The 20745-nt window shown below is 37.7% G+C and overlaps 1 protein-coding gene across 36 annotated transcripts; it reads left to right on the top strand.

Annotated features, from left to right (window-relative positions):
* Positions 1-3621: 3621 nt before the first annotated feature.
* picalmb (phosphatidylinositol binding clathrin assembly protein b) lies at positions 3622-20554 on the top strand. Of its 36 annotated transcripts, none has more exons than XM_084418764.1 (24): positions 3662-4231; positions 8399-8541; positions 8649-8724; positions 8914-9016; positions 9355-9448; positions 10653-10764; positions 11188-11294; positions 11379-11420; positions 12105-12116; positions 12244-12329; positions 12535-12658; positions 13542-13669; positions 14180-14271; positions 14394-14546; positions 15673-15756; positions 15994-16083; positions 16767-16874; positions 17084-17191; positions 17511-17541; positions 17645-17744; positions 18409-18468; positions 18545-18649; positions 18853-18964; positions 20001-20554. In XM_084418764.1, exons 1-23 carry the CDS (start codon positions 4102-4104, stop codon positions 18943-18945), a joined length of 2181 nt encoding a protein of 726 aa, XP_084274890.1. In that variant the 5' UTR covers positions 3662-4101; the 3' UTR covers positions 18946-18964; positions 20001-20554. The 36 variants fall into 36 exon arrangements, with proteins under 36 accessions (XP_084274899.1, XP_084274890.1, XP_084274879.1 ...); XM_084418753.1 differs by having other exon boundaries at positions 13536-13669; XM_084418783.1 differs by lacking the exon at positions 12105-12116.
* Positions 20555-20745: the final 191 nt, after the last annotated feature.

Below are 20745 nucleotides of genomic sequence, written 5' to 3'. Positions count from 1 at the left end.
TTTACATATATATATATAGGCTATATATATATATATATATATATATATATTAGGGGTGTGCAAAGCAGCCGGTATTTGTATCTGTATTTGTATTTGTTGAGATGGGAAAAGTATTTGTATTTGTATTTGTATTCGAGTAAATTTCAAAATAGGTGTAAAAATCCATTTTTTTTGCGTTACACTTCTAATTTACGTTATAGTGTAAGTATTCTTTAATTATATCCATTATAATAATTATGGATATGCAATATTGGTTGATGTTTTTCCATAAATCCAGCAATGAACATGTAACAAGGAACGTCATTGAAAAGAAAATAACATAACAGCCATTACCTACGTTAATGTTACTCTGTCAACAGCCTATTGTCTAAATTACCAAGCTAACAGAGCTACTAGTGTTGTCACGGTACCAAAATTTCAGTATTCGGTACCAATACCTGTGAAAATCCACGGTTCTCGGTAACAATTTCGGTAAAGCTTAATTTAGATTAAATTTACATATATTAAAGTTTATATCACGGTTACAAAGATGGAAACTGTAGTATTAAAAACACTACATTAATATTACATTTGTTAGATAACAATAGATAAAATGACCTAACAATAGTTAGGCTATATACTGTCGCAATTATTCTCCTTGGGGTTCATTTAAAAATACATTTTTAAAATCAAAAGTTAACATTATTTATGTTAACATTATTTAATGCACAATGAATGAAGTGAACAAACATGACCAATCAAGTGTTTGTATTAAATAACATTCACAAACATTAATTAATGTTGTAAAAATATATTGTTCACTCAATGTGTTGATGTTAGATGCGCATTAAGTAATGTTAATGAATGGTATCTTATTGTAGTGTTACCAAACAGGAGATAAAACATGTTTTATTTGACTTGACTGTACTTATATTTAATCCAAAACTGCATTCATATTTAATTTTAAAAGAGCTTTTTAAACCTGCTAAGAGTTATCCAGCCAAGAATAAGCCTAGAACTGCTTTTCTGACGGACTGATATTAATGACAAAATGACGGCTTTTTTATTTCATTTCTCATCTCCATAAATATATCTAAAGCTAATGCAAGGGCTAGAAATCAATTAATTCTTTGCTGATACTTCGTAATCATGAAGAGCGCAGTTCGCACGCTTTCTCCTTTCCACAAGCGCTTGCCCTCCCGTGGCGTCTGTCGTTGCTATGCAGCGCGCCGCTCGCCTATATTATATGCGCGCTTGCCGCGCGCCTACATTTGAAATCTGCACGCGCAAAAAACGCGCTATGTGAACTACCCCTTATGACAACGTGACATTAGCCTAATCCAAAATATTTCAGCCACCACATCAGCAGCACCGCCAGTCGCCATGTCTCATGAGGAAACGCAGCTTTTTGATATAAAGTTTTTCTTGTTCCCGAATACAAATATTTTTAAAAGTATTTGTTCGAAATAAGTATTCGTAAAAAACACATTATTTGTGCTTTCCGAATACCGTATTCGGGTTCGGCTCCACCCCTAATATATATATATATATCCTAAATCACAGGCCACTTTAGGTACACCTTGCAAATACCAGGTTGGACCTAGGGCTGGGCAAATTTTTATTTTTTTTTATTAACTAAAATGTGGTCGATTCAAAATCAATTCTCAAAGGCCACGAATTGATTTTTTCCCATATTTATTTACCTATCACCCAAAAGCCAGTATTAGTTTTCCTACACTGTTCATAAGCTTGCAGCCTCCAAGTTACAGCTAATGCTGTGAGATGTTATGTTGTTTTATCTTAAACATAAAATAACCTGATCCTGTTTGATCAAGGCACACGACTGTTCTGACTTTTTTAGACAATTTTAAATTTGTCAAAATTTTTAATTTGTCAATTTTAAATTTTGAATCGAAATCGAAAATCGAAATCAAATTGAATTGAGAGCTTGCGAATCGAAATCGAATCGAATTGGAACATCTGAATCTATACCCAGCCCTAGCTTACCTTTTGCCTTCAGAACTTCCTTAATTCTTCGTGGCATAGATTCAAAAAGGTGCTGGAAACATTCCTCAGAGATTTTGATCCATATTAACATGACAGCATAAAGCAGTTGCTGCAGATTTGTCAGCTGAGCATCCATGATGTGAATCTCCATTTCCACAAGATCTGTAGAGGCCATTCGAGTACAGTGAACTTTTGTCATGTTCAAAAAAAAATTGTTTACACCAAATTCTGACCCTACCATCTAAATGAGACTCATCAGACCAGGTCAAGGTTTTTTTTTCAATGTTATTGTCCAATTTGGTGGGCCCATGTAAATTGTAGCCTCAGTTTTCTGTTCTTAGCTGTCAGGAGTGTCAGTTCGATGTGTTGTGCGTTCAGAGATAATCTTCTGCATTCCTCGGTTGTAACAACTGATTATTTGAGTTCTTTCTATCAGCTTGAACCAGTCATGATCAGAGGTCAGTGGCCATTCTCCTCTGACCTCTGGCATCAACAAGACATTTCCACCCACAGAACTGGTGCTCAATAGATATTTTCTCTTTTTTCAGATCATTCTCTGTAAACCCAAGAGATGGTTGTGCGTGAAAATCACAGTCGATCAACAGTTTCTAAAAATAAACAGACCAGCCCGACTGGCACCAACAACCATGCCACATTCAAAGTCACGTAAATCACCTTTCTTCTCCATTTAGATGCTCAGTTAGTTTAAACTTCAGCAGATCGTCTACATGCATTGAGTTGCTGTTACATGTCAGATGTTTGTGTTAACAAGCAGTTGAACAGGTGTAGCTAATAAAGTGGCCAGTGAGTGAGTGTATAGGCCTATATATATATATATATATATATATATATATATATATGCCTACACACACATACCGTACACATATGTTTATACCGTATATATAGCCTACTATGTTTGTATGTACACTAAATTTGTGTATTTGGTCATGTTATTACTGTAGCCTATGCCTGAGCCTCGTCACAAGCATTTCAATCCCCAGTTTTCCCCGGTGTTAATTGTACATATGACAGATAAAGCCTCTTGACTTGACTCTTGACATACGTATGTTTGCATATAGCCTACATACACACGCATACACAAATATGTGGGTCCTCTTTTCATATTTCACCTGCTATGAGTTACGTCAATATGCCTATCGATTTTTTCAATAAATATATGAGGAATATTTTATATAATGTGGTGTTTAGTGACCCACTGTAAGTGATAACACATTTTGCGAGAAAATGGAAAAAGCAAAAATGTATATAAATTGACACACACACACACACACACACACACGCTTAATCACCCTATTCGAACCACACTTGAAAGGACTGCCTTCAACAAAATAGCATGTTTCAGTCTGTAAAAAGGAAAAGGACCCGACACATGAAAAATCAGGAATATATGAAACTGTTGCATTTAATTGCTATTTACCTATAGGCATTTAGTAATTACTGAGATTTATAATAAATATATCTTAACATTTAAAATTATATATATTTTAATATTATTATTATTATTTTTTAAATGCTAAGATATTAAAATATAAATTGAACTAATATCAAACTTTAAACTGTCACCAAGTGGAAAAAAGATACGAATATATTGTCGATTGTCCCTTTATTCCAAGTGCATTTGTAATGAAGGTGTTCAGCCTGATCCTGGATCAGCAGCATCAGCGGTCAGTGTCCTATATTCCTCCAGCTCTCATGGAACAGCACAGGCCCGCCATTTGCCTTCGCTGCTCTTCAATCCTGCGGGCTTACACGAATAAGACAGGCGGCGGTTGAACAGCGGGATTAGTGTCCGAGACATGAGAGATGAGTCACGAGCCTTTACAACGCGCGATTGAAGCCCGTAACAATGTAAGAATTCCGCGCGAGATATTCGCTAACATCATTTCTGGATTCATCATCGTCTCGCGCAGCGGATAACTGTGTGCAAGGCTTCCCATCTGCCTCCTCTTGTCCGACCAATCTTTGTCTCCCCCGTATACTAGTATCGTACGGCAGGAGGTCGACCGGGAACTGTGAACACTATTTAGTTGCAGTTTGAATTTCAATATTCATCATACATATTACTGGATTCTTGATCGCTGGAAAGCTTTGAAAATGTCTGGGCAGAGCATTACAGACAGGATAACTGCTGCTCAGCATAGCGTTACTGGATCAGCCGTTTCCAAAACTGTCTGCAAGGCAACAACGCACGAAATAATGGGCCCTAAAAAGAAACACTTGGATTGTAAGTATCAGCAGCTGTGTTTAAAATGAAATTGCGAGGATGAACGTGTGTACAGCTGTTGCTTTGATTGTTATGGCTACGATTTTCGGCTATTGTACAATGGGCAGGCCCAGGCTGTGCTAAGCTAATGTGCTTTAGACAGACTCCTGATAATAATATTGGAAATACAGGCCATTTATGACAAACTGATATTGAATCACTTTCAGCTGTATTGAAGCAGGACTGTGTATATGTGCATTATTGCTGTTTGTATGTAAGCAAGAATACGTGGATTTCCATTAAGTTTGATTCCATAATAATATTAATAAATGTTTTAAATGCTTTTTAAATGCTCTTAATCTAGTTTAGGACCTCATGTAGACCTCCTCAGCATTGCCATAATGGTTAATGCTGGTTAAATGTTAATTCCATATAATGCTCATTGGGGAGAAATAAATCAGCGCTGTTGTTTTTCTTGCATGAAAAACATGTTGTGCACAGGTTAATGTAAGGAAGGTGTTTTGTGTTCATTTGATTATCATGTCCAGTTGGTTACAAACCCACAGATGATGTCAGTAAATGCTGTGTATCTTCTTTAAAGGGATAGTTTGCTGTCATTTATTACTCACCCTCATGTCGGTCCAAACCCGCAAGACTTTTGTTCATCTTCGAAACGCAAATAAATAACTTTTTGATGAAACCTGTCCCTCCGTTGACAGCTACGCAAAGTTACCAATTTGACGCTTCAAAAAGTTCATAAAAAAGTTCATAATTTTTTTAACTAATCCATATGATTTGAACGGTTTAGTCAGATAGAATTTAGTCTTTTATTCACATTTAAACATTCATCAGTGAAGAGAAGCTCAACCATGCTTGACGCACAAGAACAAACCTCTTTAGTTCTTGCGGAAGCTCAAACGTGCCGCGTAACACGAGAATTGGTTCTTGCACGAAGATGGACGAAAGTCTTACGGGTTTGGAGCAACATGAGGGTGAGTAATTAGGCATTAATGACACAATTTTCGTTTTTGTGTGAACTAGCTAACCCTTTAAGAACTGCTGGTCTAGTGCCAGTCTAGTAAGTCTGTAAGTCTTCAGAATAGATCTCTATTTACGTCTGTCTCAGCCAGGCCTGACTATTCTTTCATTATGTTCTTACAGCGTTATAAGACAAGCTATGACATGTTTGAAGGACTGTAGTTAGGACTTTTAAAAAGGAAAATAAAATTGTCTGCCTGCTGGACCCATTCACACCTTTTAGTTTAGTGAGGGAATTGAATTTAATGTTTTTTTTTACAGAATGATTTTTGTAGAAACTTCTGTCTTTTTTTCTGTCTTTATCTGAGACTTTATGATAACTAAAGATGCCTCTGTAATTTTAATCAACGGTCTATTTGAAGGGAAAGTTCAACCAAAAATGAAAATTCGGTCATGATTTACTCACACTCGTGTCGTTGCAAACCTGTGTGACTGTTTCTTTTTTGGAACAAAAAAGAAGATATTCTGAAGCAGAGTTATTATAGTTAACAAAAAACATATAAAAACGTTTGTTACTTGAAATAAAATAATCTTTAACTGAAATAAAATAAAAAGGGCAACATTAAGTATTTAGTTTAAAGCTGCAGTCCGTAGTTTTTCCTCTTTGTCGCCATCTCTGTTCGAAATCTGCAATTGCAGTTATTAGCGGTATAATCAACTTCACGCGGGTTGTGCCTCGGCACGGCACAGCGCGGATGAATCCAATGTTTTGAGGAGAATGTGCGGCTGTCAGTCGCCGTGCTGGTGGTGTGGATACTGTCATTCGCAATCACGGATTCTACTTTTTAGAAGCATGACCAACATAAGAATTTTCACCGGAAAATGTCATCTCTAATTAACAACCACTTTTGTTCTGACCAACTAAGGGAAAAAACGCATTGCAGTAAATCGCGCTGATTAAATCTAACGATCGCTTATCATATCACGTCAAACCATGCAAATTATACTTTGTTCTCAAATTATTAATGTTAATAACATCAGCATTGTGTGACTACATTTAATGCCCTTCCGATATTTATCCTTGTTTTCTCATGGGCCGGTTGCAGTCTCTTTTTGTCTGTAGCCGCTCCGAAGTCATGGTGGTCTTTTGCATTTTATAACGGGTGAATCTCCAGTTGTCACTGGTGATTGTCGTTTGAACCTTTCTGGATCCGCCATCAAATTGATAAGTTTAATTATATCAAGTGCTGCTAGAAAAGGCTTTAAATCTCCACCTCCAACATCCTCACACGCAACATAGCCTACTAGCCGGGACACCTTCTTTAAAGGGGGGGTGAAACACTCAGTTTCAGTCAATCTCTTGTTAATCTTGAGTACCTATAGAGTATTATTGCATCCTTCATATCTCCAAAAAGTCTTTAGTTTTATTATATTTATAAAAGAAAGATAGGCTGTACCGAGTCTTTCCGGAAAAAACCGAGCGGCTGGAGGCGTGCCGTGTGGGCGGAGCGAAAGAATCACGACAACATTAACTATACGTGATCATGTTGTTTACTTGCTGTGCTTACGCGATAGCTAACAACACACAGACATTTGAAGCAGTTTTACTCACGGCCTGCGGTTCCAACGCACGACCGTGAACCTTTATCGTTGGGACTGCTCCATCCTTAAGCATTAGAAGATCTGCAAATCCGGCGTCGAACTGGGCAGCGCAGCCGATGACTTCCCTAAAGCCGAGCACAGCGCTTTGATGGGCGTACTGCTTTCGCTCTCTCGCTCTGGTCTACGGGTGCGCGCGCGCCCTTCCGGGAGAAGTGCCCCATCTGACGTCACACACGCCCATACTCGAAAAAAAACTTTCCGAAACTTGTGACAAACCGGAAGGAGTATTTTTGGCACAGAAATACTCCATCAAACGTACAACTTAATTTTTGAAACTTTGTCCATGTTTAGCATGGGAATCCAACTCTTTAACAGTGTAAAAAACTCAGTATGCATGAAATAGCATTTCACCCCCCCCTTTAAGTGTACAGATGTGACGTAATGACGCAAAGACATGCTCGAATTTCCCATGGAAATCCACCAGTACCACTGGAATTAAAAACATTATTACAAGCTTACCGTTTTGAATCGAGCAAAGGCAAGCAGATAGTTTTGAACACTGTCTTGTTATGTGTAAAAAATTATTTTGGATAATTTTTAACCCAAAAAAGTTACGGACTGCAGCTTTAAATTGATGAACTAAAGTAACTGGAATATGAATATAAACCTATTTATTTATCTGATAAAAATGACAAAAACACAACAAAATTTCTATAATTGTACTTAAAATAAAAACAGAAAATATGAATAACAACTATAATAGTATCTCAGCGATACTAAAATAACACTGTTTTTAAGAATGTTGATAACAATTTTGTTGCCCACTGTCTTCCATTGTATGGACAAAACACCCATTGTATGACATTTTCTCAAAATGTGTTTTATGTTCCACAGAAGAAAGTCATGATGCGTTTTTTTTTATACATTATTTTGGTGGGTAAATTACCCCTTCAAGTTACAGTATATATCCACTGATCTATATAGAATGACATGTCATTATATAGATCAGTGTATATATATCACATAAATTATGGTTACTTATGGTCCTTTCCACCAACCAAAGATTAACTTCTTTTTCGCCAGATAGACCTATAGCGATAGAACAGATTAAATGATCTTGACATCTTTTGTGGTGAGGGCTTTGTTTCTCAGGAGTAGGAGTGAATCAAAGTTGGCAGTGCTGTGGAGGCAGCTGTCTCACACCAAACCAACCAACCACACGATTGAAGTCAACCTCATTCATTCAGAAAGAAGAAGTCCATCAGAAACTGCACTACATCACCATCTATGTGAATACTACACCACAAAAATGTCATTCCCCTAAAGTATATTTGCAGAAGTGCATTAAACATTTCATCAAGAAAGTCCACCAGCACAGTTAATAGTGGGCTGTGGAATTCCTGCGCAGCTCCTGCGTAATGCTTATTTATGTGGACGCTCTCCACAGATTATTATTGTTCTGTTTTATGTTGTCTAATGCATGTTAATCCTTTTATTTATTACATTTTAAGCTCTATAACATTGCAGTCTGTTTCGTTGACTGGATTCTTGCCCGTTCACCCAGTTATTAACGTCATTAGGTAATGGAAACCTCTGTTTCTGTTGTAGACCTGATACACTGTACCAATGAGATGAATGTGAACATTCCTCAGCTGGCAGACTCTTTGTTCGAGAGAACCACCAACACCAGTTGGGTGGTGGTCTTTAAGTCCCTAATCACAACACATCACCTCATGGTATATGGGAACGAGGTGCGTGACTGTGGGAGATCTATCTGCTTTTTAATCAAGCTAACAAGTTAAGATCTGCAAATAATTGCATGCATTAAACATCTTTTAATTTATCACTTTGGTTCCAGCGATTTATTCAGTACTTGGCCTCAAGGAACACATTATTCAACCTCAGTAATTTCCTGGACAAAAGTGGCCTACAAGGTACAGTATTGAACTATACACATTTATTTCACACTCTACAGAGGCTTTGTTCTTCTTTGATGCACTATTTGACTTGTAATAAATTGTGAATTAATTGAATCAGTTTGATAATATTTATAACATTATGTTCATTTATTATTTTTTAAATAATTTATTTCTTAACAGTCATCTTTATCGGTGTCTCCCTAGGTTACGATATGTCAACATTCATTCGGAGGTATAGTCGATATCTGAACGAGAAGGCCGTTTCGTATCGACAGGTGGCATTTGACTTCACGAAAGTAAAGCGTGGGTAGGACGTTTTTTTAATACATTTTATAATACAACTTTGAAGGTAGTTTCTAATTTCTGCTTTCTTTTCTAATGTGTGCTGACTTTTGCATTAAGTGCATTATGTAACTCCAACAGTGATTCATTTGACCAGTAAATTGTTCACTCGATACAATGATTTTTTTTTAGCCTTAGCTGTAGTTTTTGTTCTAAATCATTTAAGGGGGATTTGTGCAACAGCACTAGTTATGAAGCGCTTGCATTAAATGTTTGAAGTCATTGCACTGGATCATCCACTAAACCTCCATGCACTGATCCCCCAATGTCATTTGACCTATATTTTAAAATCTTCTCCTTAAGGGTGGACGGAGTGATGAGAACCATGAACACAGAGAAGCTCCTTAAAACCATCCCTATTATACAGAACCAGATGGATGCCCTTCTTGACTTCAATGTAAGTTAGAATGCAGAAAACTGACAGCTGATCTACATATATGCATTTTGCTTATAGTCCCTTTCACACAGCAATCCCGGTAAATTACCAGAACGACTTTTCCGGTAAATACACACATGTGCTGTTCACACAAGCAACGGCGTTCCGTCTTTTTACCAGTAAGAAACCATTCACACGTTAGACTCTGTGATATCAATAATTGGAAATGACCTTTAAACGCTGAGCTGTTTTCTTCATCGATCTGGATGAAGAGATCAGCACTTAAGTTTAATTTTAGTAAAAATTTCTAAGTGACAGGCATAAGGGGATAATCACACAGAACACGTTTTTTTGCTTTTAAAAACACGAGGCACATAATAGTTACTATAGTATCGCAGTTACCATAGTACGCAATAACTGCTGAGCCGCAGCACTGATGAATGGAAAAGAAAGCAGAGACGTGGAGGCGGCACAACGGTCAGACGTCCGTCTAGCGCATGTTTACACAGGGTCCGTCTCAATCAGCTCCCTAGCTTCCAAAGTTGTGTATCCGTATATTGTGTTCACGAATTCAAGCACTGGTAGGGACAGTACGGCTCTCTACACATGGGATACTGATGACTCTCTATTGATGACTGTCATTATGTCTAGTGAGTTGGCTCACGTGATTTGCTTCACGCTTCAGAACCTCTGTTAAGGGAACATAGTGACCATCGATGCTCCCTGGTTTTTAATTGTGGCTTGTGGGACTAAAAGGAGTGAACGTTTTAGGAATGATTTTGTGATTGAGACAGCCTTTAAAATGGTTGACTCCCTGATCAATGCCCTGACTACTGAACTAGGAATCTGATTGAGACGCACCCATACAAAAACAGCTAATTGGCACGGAACTTAACGTAAATGGCTCCAACAGGGCTTTATGATTGGCCCAAAGCAAACTTCTTACATCAGCACGTTCTGACCTTGTACATGCTTATACCGGTTATCTTCATTCCTTGTTCGCACACAATATAATACTAGTAATTTACTGGTAATATTACAAATTCTCATATGGGTAAATTGCCAGAACCAATTTACCGGTATTTTTGAAAAGGTCCTGATCACACATGAACTCTTAACGGTAATTTACCAGTAAAAACGGTATGTCTGACAGGGGCTTTTCTTTGTAGCAGCAAAGCATTTGTGTGGCTTATGTTTATGAAAATATTTTTTTCTGTTTGCCCAGGTCAATGCCAATGAACTTACCAATGGGGTTATTAATGCAGCCTTCATGCTTCTTTTCAAAGACTCCATCCGACTTTTTGCAGCTTACAATGAAGGGATAATAAACTTATTGGGTAGGTTCTTCATGATGCTTTCTTCTCAATACTAAATAAATAAACCATGTATTGTATAAATACACTCATTTTACTTTTAAATGCAAGATGTACATTAAAGATTTGAATGTTTAAGCTCTTGAAATTTAACAAAAAGTTGTGGTGCAGTAGTGCACATGCTCACAAGAAGTTGTACTTACAGTTACGCGGGTTCAGATTCAGCCTGCATCATGCCCTGATTGCATATTTTCCCTTTTCCTGTACTTCCCCCTGTCTAAAAAAAAAAGAAGGTCAAATTCAGTAGCAATTTTTTCATCCTATTTGCAGATTAAATTGAAATGAAAAAAAGTGACATAACCCGTGTGATCTATTTTAATTTCTACACATGCAAATAACGGCATTGTGCTGATTGGTAATGGGTGCTTCTTTATCTTCCTTTCACAGAAAAGTACTTTGATATGAAAAAAGTACAGTGTAAAGAGGGTTTGGACATCTACAAGAAATTCCTTACCCGAATGACCAGGATCTCAGAGTTCCTCAAAGTGGCAGAGGTGAGATTCTCATGTGTTGTTCTGGAGGCAAGGTACTTCATTAAAAGAGCGTTATGTAACATACTTGTTCTGCTCGCCTCACAGCAGGTGGGAATAGACCGTGGGGACATACCTGACCTGTCTCAGGTAAGACCGCACTTTTATTCTGACTTTAACACCTGCACTCTTTCTGCATTATTAACGATCCTGAGGATTTTCTGAAGCTGTTCTGCTTTTTTTACTTTACCTTGCACAAATGCATTTCCGAAAGAAGCATGCAGCTCATTAGGATGCGCATGTCACTAAAGATTTCTTACCTTTTCTCTCTTAACTGTTCCCTGTCTACAGCAAATAAAGGTGTTATGGGCTCAGTGGAGATTTGAGAATAGTAATTATAGAGATAACTGTGGGAGTCATGATTCTATTATAAGTATATTGACTCAGAGTATATGCAACGGGTTCTCACTCAATTATATACAGTATAATTTACAGCATGGGCATATTTCAGCCAGCAAAATGATGATAACGATGATAGTAATGTTTATTCACTATTGGCATCTACATTGTGACAAGCAGGGCTTTTGCCCAAGCAACAGTATGTGACGCCTTGGGAGTGAGAGCGGGTTGTTATATACAGTAACACTCAGGACTAAGTCACGAATGAATTAAACAGACACTTGAAAAGGACAGATTATATATCTAGCGCAAATGCCGTCATAGCCATACATAAGGGCAGATAGCTGCTTTGAAACTCATGCATTATATGTCTGACCAAGACCACCTTTATATTCTGTATTTCCCTTTATCTTTCCACCTTCTGTCCATCTTCAGTTTACGGTGTGTGTAAGTACTTTTCTCACTCTTTTCTGCACTCCTCTGCACCTTTTAATTCTTATTGCCTATAAATGTCAAGCTATTTTGTCTTTTTATTGGTGGTTATTCTTGAGTAAATGTTTGTGCGTTCCCTCAGGCCCCCAGCAGTCTTTTGGATGCCCTGGAGCAACACTTGGCTTCATTAGAAGGGAAGAAGGTGAAGGACTCCACCGCCGCCAGCAGGTGGGCCATTCATGTGTCACGCTCAGAGCTGAATACAAATAAATGAGTGCTAACAGATGCATTGTATCGATGGGTCTTGAATCTCTCGATAGATTTATACCTATAAGAGCGGCGTACTTGACAAATGCAGTAGTTCAATATACTCCAAGTGTGATTTTCTCTCATACGCGCAGAAGCTCAATTTATCTGTCCCCGACTTTTGTAGGGCAAGCACACTCTCCAATGCTGTGTCATCTCTGGCCAACACTGGCATGTCTTTCACCAAAGTGGATGAAAGGGAAAAGCAGGCAGCTCTGGAGGAGGAGCAGGCGCGATTAAAAGCACTAAAGGTACATAACAGGACCCATTTCAGAAATAATTTCACCCACCGGGGAAAAGGATTTCCAGTATTTGTTCTTCGTGGGTGTTCTGTTAATTATAGATTGCTGTTTTCTAGTTATATGTGCAACTCATGTAATTTTGTGTTTGTGTGAATTTACAGTAAATCTCTGGCTAATAGGTGATGTATTTTCTAAAAATGCTGTACTTTGCAAATGACTATCTACATTTATTTTTTTAACAGTAAAAAACTGTTAATACAGCATTTTGGACAGTTTCAGCATACATCTTTGCACTTATAAGGGACAAAGTATGACCATATTTTTTATTTAAAGGGATAGTCTGTTACCTGATACTTTTATTACTTATTTATTACTTTTTTTGTTAACTGATACTTCTGTTTACCACAACTGGTGTGTGAGTTGCTGAATGTTTATTTATGAATAAAAGCCTAAATTCAATCTGTTTATCATATAAAGCGATCTTGTCTCTTCAGAAAATTTGGACTAAACCACTCAATTCATGTTTTATGATCTCTTTATGAACTTTTTAAGTGTCAAAGTGATAGTTGCGTAGCTGTCAATGGAGGGACAGAAAGCTCTCAGATTTCATCAAAAAAGATCTGCATTTGTGTTCCGAAGATGAATGAAAGTCTTATGGTTTAGGAACGACATGAGGATGTTTTGCATTTATACCAAAAAAAGAAAAAGGATTCAGATAATTGTTTTAACAATTATGAGCTTGTTATCACAGATTTCAAAATGTGAGATCACAGATTTCAGATTTCAACCCCTAAGCATCACACTAATGAATGAAAAGTGGTTACATACCAATCAGATGGCTCCTTCCTGTCTAAAAGGTTTCTTGGCTTGTGCTCTTTTTAATCAGGAACAGAGGCTGAAGGAGCTCTCCAAGAGGCCTTCGTTTGCTACGACAGACACTTCTCCAGTCTCCACCACAGCAGCATGCATCAGCACAGCTCCTGCCATAGACCTGTTCTCCACTCCCAGCTGCTCCAATGGGTTAGCTATGATTCTCTAGATATTTTTCTTTATGGCTTGAGATAAAAAAAACAAGCATGGTTTGTGCTCGACCAGTGGCAAATTCACTAAACGGTTGCAGCAAATTTGTGTGCCGAATTTCAGTACAAACACCTGTATCTTAGGTGGTGTTTACATGACATAATTCACATGACGAGGTCGATTTGGGGGCATGAAAACTTCAAAAATGGCAAAATTGCGAAAACGGTGATATCGTATGTGTATTACGAGATCAGTCTATATAGCACAAAGTGACATCGCCAACTACTGGCCTGGCATGCATAAAACAGCGTTGTTTTTTTCTTTAATTTTCGCAGATCCATGTTAACGGGTATCGTTTAGACAACGTTGTCGTCTGTACGCGAGAGGTTTCAAAGACGCAAAGGAAAAACGTTTCCGTTTTTAGTACATCGTTGTCGTGTAAACGTATCCTTTATTCATCTACCTGAACCTCTCTTGGGTAAATTGGCGTTTTTGTTTTCTGTTACTCAGTGCCCTGAAGATGGAGAGCGACCTCTTCAACATGCAGACTAACTTTCAGGCGGGCATGCAGCCTGGACCCTCTGTGGCCACGGCATGGGGAGGTGAGATCCTTTGCATGTGACTGCGTGTCAGAGATTCAGCATGCTGTAGTCTTTTCTGTTAACTTGAGTCTCGTCCTAATGTCCTTCTCTTCGACTCTTTCTCTCTCCTTTTGCCTGCTCAGATCCTTTCTCTTCTTCTGAAGCTGTAGATGACTCCATTCCAAACCTAAACCCTTTCCTAACCAAACTTGTTGTTGATGGTGCTCATCTACCCGTTATGTCATCAGATGGTGTTAGTTTCTCCTCTAGGACATCAGGTCATGAGATTTTTGGTGGTAAACATGCCTTAGATTCTTTCTTCCAACCCACCCATCCAAAGTGTTTTATTAGTTTGAGTTTTTTGGTTCGCTGAAAGTCCCTCGTTTCGCATGCACAGTATCCTGTTGTGTCAAATCAGGAATCCTCTGATTAAGTTCGGTCCAGTTGAACTCGACGTCGGAGTAAGAATGCAGTCTGTAATTGGAGACTAAATAGAGGTTAGGTGGCAGTGCTATAGATCACATTTAAAAAAATGTTTGTAGACACAGAGCTTTGTTTTGGCTCTGTTAAAATAGGGCTGTTTCATTAATTACAGGGTTTATCTCGATAGCTGAAATTAAAGTGGGTGTAGGTAGCGTGAGACCCAGGAAAAAAAAAAGCATGTTAAATGCTTGTTAAAAGCAAGATGTAGACTATATAGATTACTTTGCCCAACTTCCAACATCTAACTGTAAAGAAACAATAGGTTACATACACTACTATTCAAAAGTTTGGGGTCAGTAAGATGAATTTATTTGAAAGAAGTCTCATCAGAAATCATTCTAATATGCTGATTTGGTGCACTAGCAACACATTATTATTATTATCTATGTCAAAAACAGCTGAGCTGCTTAAAGTTTGTGGAAACCGTGAGTTTTTTTAAGGATTATTTGATGAATAGAAAGTATATTCTGAAATAGAATTTAAAAAAATATATCTTCACTGTGACTTTTGATCAATTTAACATATCCTTGCTGAATAAAAGTTATAATTTATTTCCAAGAAAAAAAAAAACTGAACCCAGACTTTTGAATGGTAGTATATATCAAATTAGGGCTATCAAAGGTGATGCATTAACGCATGTGATTTGTAAAAAATTAAAATAAAAATCAGTCTTTGTATGGTGAAATTTAATATTTGTCGAAGGTCAACTAGTGAAATATCACCCATGAGTGGAACCCTGTCATAAGGACAATAATTGCAAATAAATATTTTAATCATCTGACAGCCCTAATCATAATATATACTATTCATAAAAATAGACGTTACTTGATTCTGAAACAAGAAAAGTTTGTTAGAAAACCATATTTCATTCCAGTTTTCACCTCAGTCTACTTTTGCTTTAGCTATAAGTGAATGCTTGTTTTTCCTTTTTTACCATAGATCAGTACAATCCCTTTATTGATTCAAGTTCATCTGTATCAACCAATTACAAACGCACTGTTCGGATAGAGCACTTAATCTCAGGTACCATGATGGCAAACCATCCCACCTATGTTTCCCCTCTGTCAGGAAACATAGGGGCATTGAAGCAGTGTACAGGGACTATCCTGTGATCATCCCTGCTGGATGATGTTTGCCTTCTGCACATGGCTTTGTCTTAATATTTCTATTTAAATACGCTCTTTACTAATCCAATTTGAATCTATAATGTCTTTATGTCTGTAATGCTTGCTGTGTTGTTTCTCCCCGCCTGCCTGTCAGACTCGTTTGGTCAACCGTCTATGGTCCAGCATCTCCCAAACCCCTCTCCCTTCCAGTCTGAGCCCTCCACTGTAGCAGGCCTATTCAGAGGTAGGGAGCCTGTGGCTGGAGGTTGCCTTGTGTGACGCTGCCCCCACCCCCCCCACCCCTCCACCCCTTTGTGAAATATGTTTTCCTTCGTCTATAATGCTGTCTGATCTAACATGATCTATCACCATTCAAAACCAGATCCTTAAAGGCCTATTAAAGACCTAAAAATGACAATTCTTTCATCATTTACTCACCCTCGTGATGCTTTTTTGATGGTGCTTTTCGGAGTTTGACAGCCAGAAATTATTTTAAATAATTCACCTTTTATGATCTACAGTAGGCATACACATTGAGTAAATGATGACACAATTTTGCATTTTTGGTGAACTATCCCTTTAAGGGGGCTTTCACACTGGGGTCCGAGCCCGAGCGTGTTAGTTCCAGTTTTCACATTACCAATTTTTCATGCGAACCGTGCCCCCGTTTCGGACTAAATTGCCAGTGTGAAAGCACCCTAACACTGTTCTTGTGAGCAAGTAGTGGTTCTTGTACTTTTGCAGGATGTCTTGTGCATGTCTGTAGTTTACCCTCCACTAACTCTGACATGTGACCATGGGTACTAGTCCACTTATTGGCAGCACTCGGATTTAGTCATTTTGATACTGGCCATTCTTCAAATGGTGTCCTAATCTATATTGTGTGTGTTGTAAGAGGGCTTAAATAGATTTTTGTGCCTTTTGAAGGATACGGAGCTCCACAAATCCCTCCACAGAGCTCAGGCGAGCTGCATGTTGATTTTGAGTCTGTTTTTGGTACTAAAGCTGCCTCGTCCAATAGCCTGGATACAGATGGTAAGGCATTTGACATTTTACTCAAAATCAAATAAAACAACTTGGAAAAAGATCAACTTGTACAATTCTTTAAATGTAATCAGTAGTTTCTAAATTTACCGTATAAAATGTTATTCCTTATGCCTATGTAAAGCATTTTGAATCGCCACACTGTGTATTAAATATGCTATAAAAATATACTCGCCTTTCTCACTTGTGAATGTCCACAGCAGGAATTTTGAAACCCACCGTGGCCGGTTTAAATCAGTCCTCCAATCAGCTCCCAGATAAACTGGTTTCAGACGACCTGGATTCTTCCTTGGCCAACCTTGTTGGAAGTAAGTGTTAATTATTTAGAGGTTTGCATAATCTAGTGTTGTTAGGGAATTATGCTCAAATCAAGATATAGTACATTGTTAGGGTCCATTCACACAGAATGCATTTTTACATTAAATATACATGATGTGTGTGTATTTATATATACAAAATAATTATACACAGTACACAAAGATGCGAGCGAAGTGGTCATAGACGTCTGTCTAGTGTGTTTACATAGAAAGACAATGGAAATGTGTTCAGTGTGAATGGCCCCTTTATTTTTACATTTTTTAAGTGTACCTCTTTAAAACCTTTGTGAAATACATATCTCACTTACAGATCTGGGTATTGGAAATGGTACCACTAAAAAGTAAGAATGTTGCCCTTTCTGATGCTCATTATAGCCTTTCTGAAAGTTATAATACATTTTCATATTCTGGTTTGGTGTTAACATTAGCCAACTGTTTTCACAGTGATATCCACTGGAACCAACCAGGAGAGAAAAAATTAACTGGTGGAATGAATTGGCAACCCAAGAATGCTCCATCTACTACATGGAACCCTGTCTCTATGGTACAGCTGTACTTTATATTAATAAAATGTCTCTGTTCCAAAACCTAGTGAGCTGCCTACTGCCTAAATAGGCAGCTACTTAAACTCTTAACTTAAGACTGGAATACATTAAACTGAACTAGGCATCACACACTTGCTGACTTTGTAAATGTTTACAGAGAAAACTAGGCATCATACACTAAACAACTAAGGATTTGAATTGGCTCAAAATTTCAGCCATGTTTGAAATCTGTTGACTAGATAAAATCATTGCCTGAAGATAAAAAATAAGAGTCTGTGCCCATCACACATTGTCAACTCTTGACTGAACAAAATCTGCAGACTTGCTTTTGGCAAATAGTGGCAACTCATCCAGACCGCAAAACAGGGCAAATATCTGTGCACAAAGTCCTAGTGTATTCCAGCCTTTAAGTGATCAATCTAGATTATATCTAATCTAATTCAATCTAATTGAACCATTTAATCATCGCTTTTCAGTATTGAAAGAATTGTTAAATCATAACCAACATTTTTCTTACCTTGCCCTCCATTTATTAACTGAGTATACTGAAGTGCATTCTAGGATTTGACTAAAACAAGGTATCTTAAGGTTTTGGAACAGAACAAACGTAATGAAATTAATCAGATGAACTTGTTCTCATTAGTCCTACTTTGTTTTTTTTAGCCACCATCTATCATGGCTTTCCCTGCAACAACACCTACAGGAATGATGGGATATGGCATGGTTAGTACTTCTGTGAAACCGGCTGCCTGAATTGAGGTTGTCGAAAATGTATTCCTCATGGTTGTGATCTTTGTAGCCTCCACAGTTGCCCTCCATGACCATGATGACCCAGCCCACAATGATGTACACACAGCCTGTCATGAGGCCATCCAATCCGTTCGGATCAGTGTCCAGCGCACAGGTACAATCCCTACGATCTCTCCAGGTGTTCATGTAGATTTGTATTAACACTCTACATTATCATGGTCCATTGTGTGTTAATGGGCCATGAGACCGAGAACACCTTCCCAAACTGCAGATCATTCCTCTCCTCCTCCACGTGTGCTTTTCCCTGTCACTCCAAGCTCTTTCCTTTCTCTCTCTGTGTTATTCTCTCTGCATTAGCCCTCCGCTGCCTCTAGCCCTTCCAGTCAGAGTCCTCTCAGAGCCCCAGGACAAGACCCCTTTGCACAGCTCTCTCTCAAGGATTTCTTGTAGAGCTTCGTCTTTTGTCTAGGTACCGCATGCGTTTGTGCTCACCTATGGTCTTGCATGCAGTCATCAGTTCAGTTTCATCTAGTGCCTCTTGCTAGATGTAGAACGGACATGTAGATTGCATGTTCAGTACCAGTGTTGGGGGTTACACATTACAAGTAAGGTGACATGTAATGAAGATTACTTTTTCAAGTAACTTCAAATTACTTTTAAATTTACAACAAAATTTCCAAGTTACTTTTTTTTTTTTTAAATAAGTAATGCAATTTATTTGGTTTTCCCATATATTGACTGACACTTCCCATGTTGAGAGAAATCAGGAGTAAGATGCAGAGGCGTTGTGTGCTGAGTAAACGTGATGGTTATTGTAATTCTAGACTAGTGTGAGCATTAAGTCATCTCACCTGTACCTGAACAGATTCAGTATTCCTCAAAATGAATAAAAAGTCAAATGCAAACACAGAATATTATGAAAACCTAAAAAATACAAATATACTTTATGTATTTAATCTCACTTTATTTACCAATTTCTTTGCTGCTGACCTTTGATGATCCAATTCAACCATACTAATAAGCAAAAATGACTTTAAATAAACATCAAATTTCTGCTGACAGGCGTGAATTTGCATTTTCTTAACCCTGAGACTTATCCATTTCAATTTTGGTGTGAAAGAGCTTTTATATTTGCAAAAAATAGAGCTTTTTCTTTTTATAAAAAACAACAAAAACAAATTAGCAAGCCCAGCCCAAGTGAGAAAAACACATTACTTTATATAAAAAGTAACTAAGTAACGCAATTAGTTACATTTTTAGGGAGTAACACAATAGTGTGACGCATTACTTTTAAAAGTAACTTTCCCCAGCACGGTTCATTACTAGTCAATACTGGAAAAGCCTGCAACACCTTTAATTTTCTCTTCCAACCACCTGTGATAGAGACTATTCACCTTTTTTTCCCCATCAAATAACCAGTTTCATTCATCCAGTTTCTTGTTGACTTGACACACCATTGTTTAAAGCGCCTTTCTAATTGTATGTTTAATTGTTTCTTATTCCAGATGCAGTTTATGTAACACAAAATGAAGTTGCTCCCTGATGTCAAACCATTAAGCTCTGTCCTCTGTGCCGGGATGGTCTTCAGAGGACCGATCCCACAACATACTCGACGTCAAAGATGTAAACCAAGTGTGTTGAAAGACTGGGAGCATACTGCAATCATTTCGTAATTTGTTTAAGATGTCAAGTGATGCTGCTGTTCAGCCCATAAAGGGATTCCTCATACATTTTATAATCTGTTAAGGTAGGTAAGGGCATTGAGAGACTTTGATATTTTGTGTTCTGAGAAGCTATAGTTTGATTTTCCTGTTAGATTGTTTTTTTTTTTCTTCCTTCGACCGGGAGCTTCTGATGAGAGGTCTTGTGGCAAATGTCGACCTAAATCGGAGTATAACTCAGCATCTGATATAGTACGTGTTATGAAATAGTAACAGTAACTTTGTTTTACATTTTATCTTTTAGTTTTACTTTTAACTGTATTCACCAGTAGACCTTTCTTGCGTGTCGTTTGTATTTATTTATGATTAATGCCTAAAAAATAAAAAAAAGGAGAGTTTACGAAGTACATTGGGGAAAAAATATAAATAATAATTCAACCTTACTCATGGGTGTTGGGTTGTATAATGAAGGTTTAGACTTTTAAAATAGATATTATGTGAAAAATACACCTGTAAGCTAAATGATAGAGCACTAACTATTCTCTAAGTTTTATGTCTAGAACAACTTCCCGTGGATGAAATGTTTGCA

Source organism: Rutilus rutilus (assembly GCF_951802725.1).
Source record: "Rutilus rutilus genome assembly, chromosome: 9".
Lineage (NCBI taxonomy): Eukaryota > Metazoa > Chordata > Actinopteri > Cypriniformes > Leuciscidae > Rutilus > Rutilus rutilus.
Note: the sequence above shows the minus strand (reverse complement) of the source record. Positions and strands in the feature narration are given on the sequence as shown.

Coding starts and splice junctions, on each gene's coding strand:
- picalmb (XM_084418753.1), top strand. CDS start 4,102: ATGTCTGGGCAGAGCATTACAGACAGGATAACTGCTGCTCAGCATAGC. Junction 14,272..14,393: donor TGTGGCCACGGCATGGGGAG/GTGAGATCCTTT, acceptor TTGCCTGCTCAG/ATCCTTTCTCTTCTTCTGAA. Junction 17,192..17,510: donor CTTGGCCAACCTTGTTGGAA/GTAAGTGTTAAT, acceptor TCTCACTTACAG/ATCTGGGTATTGGAAATGGT.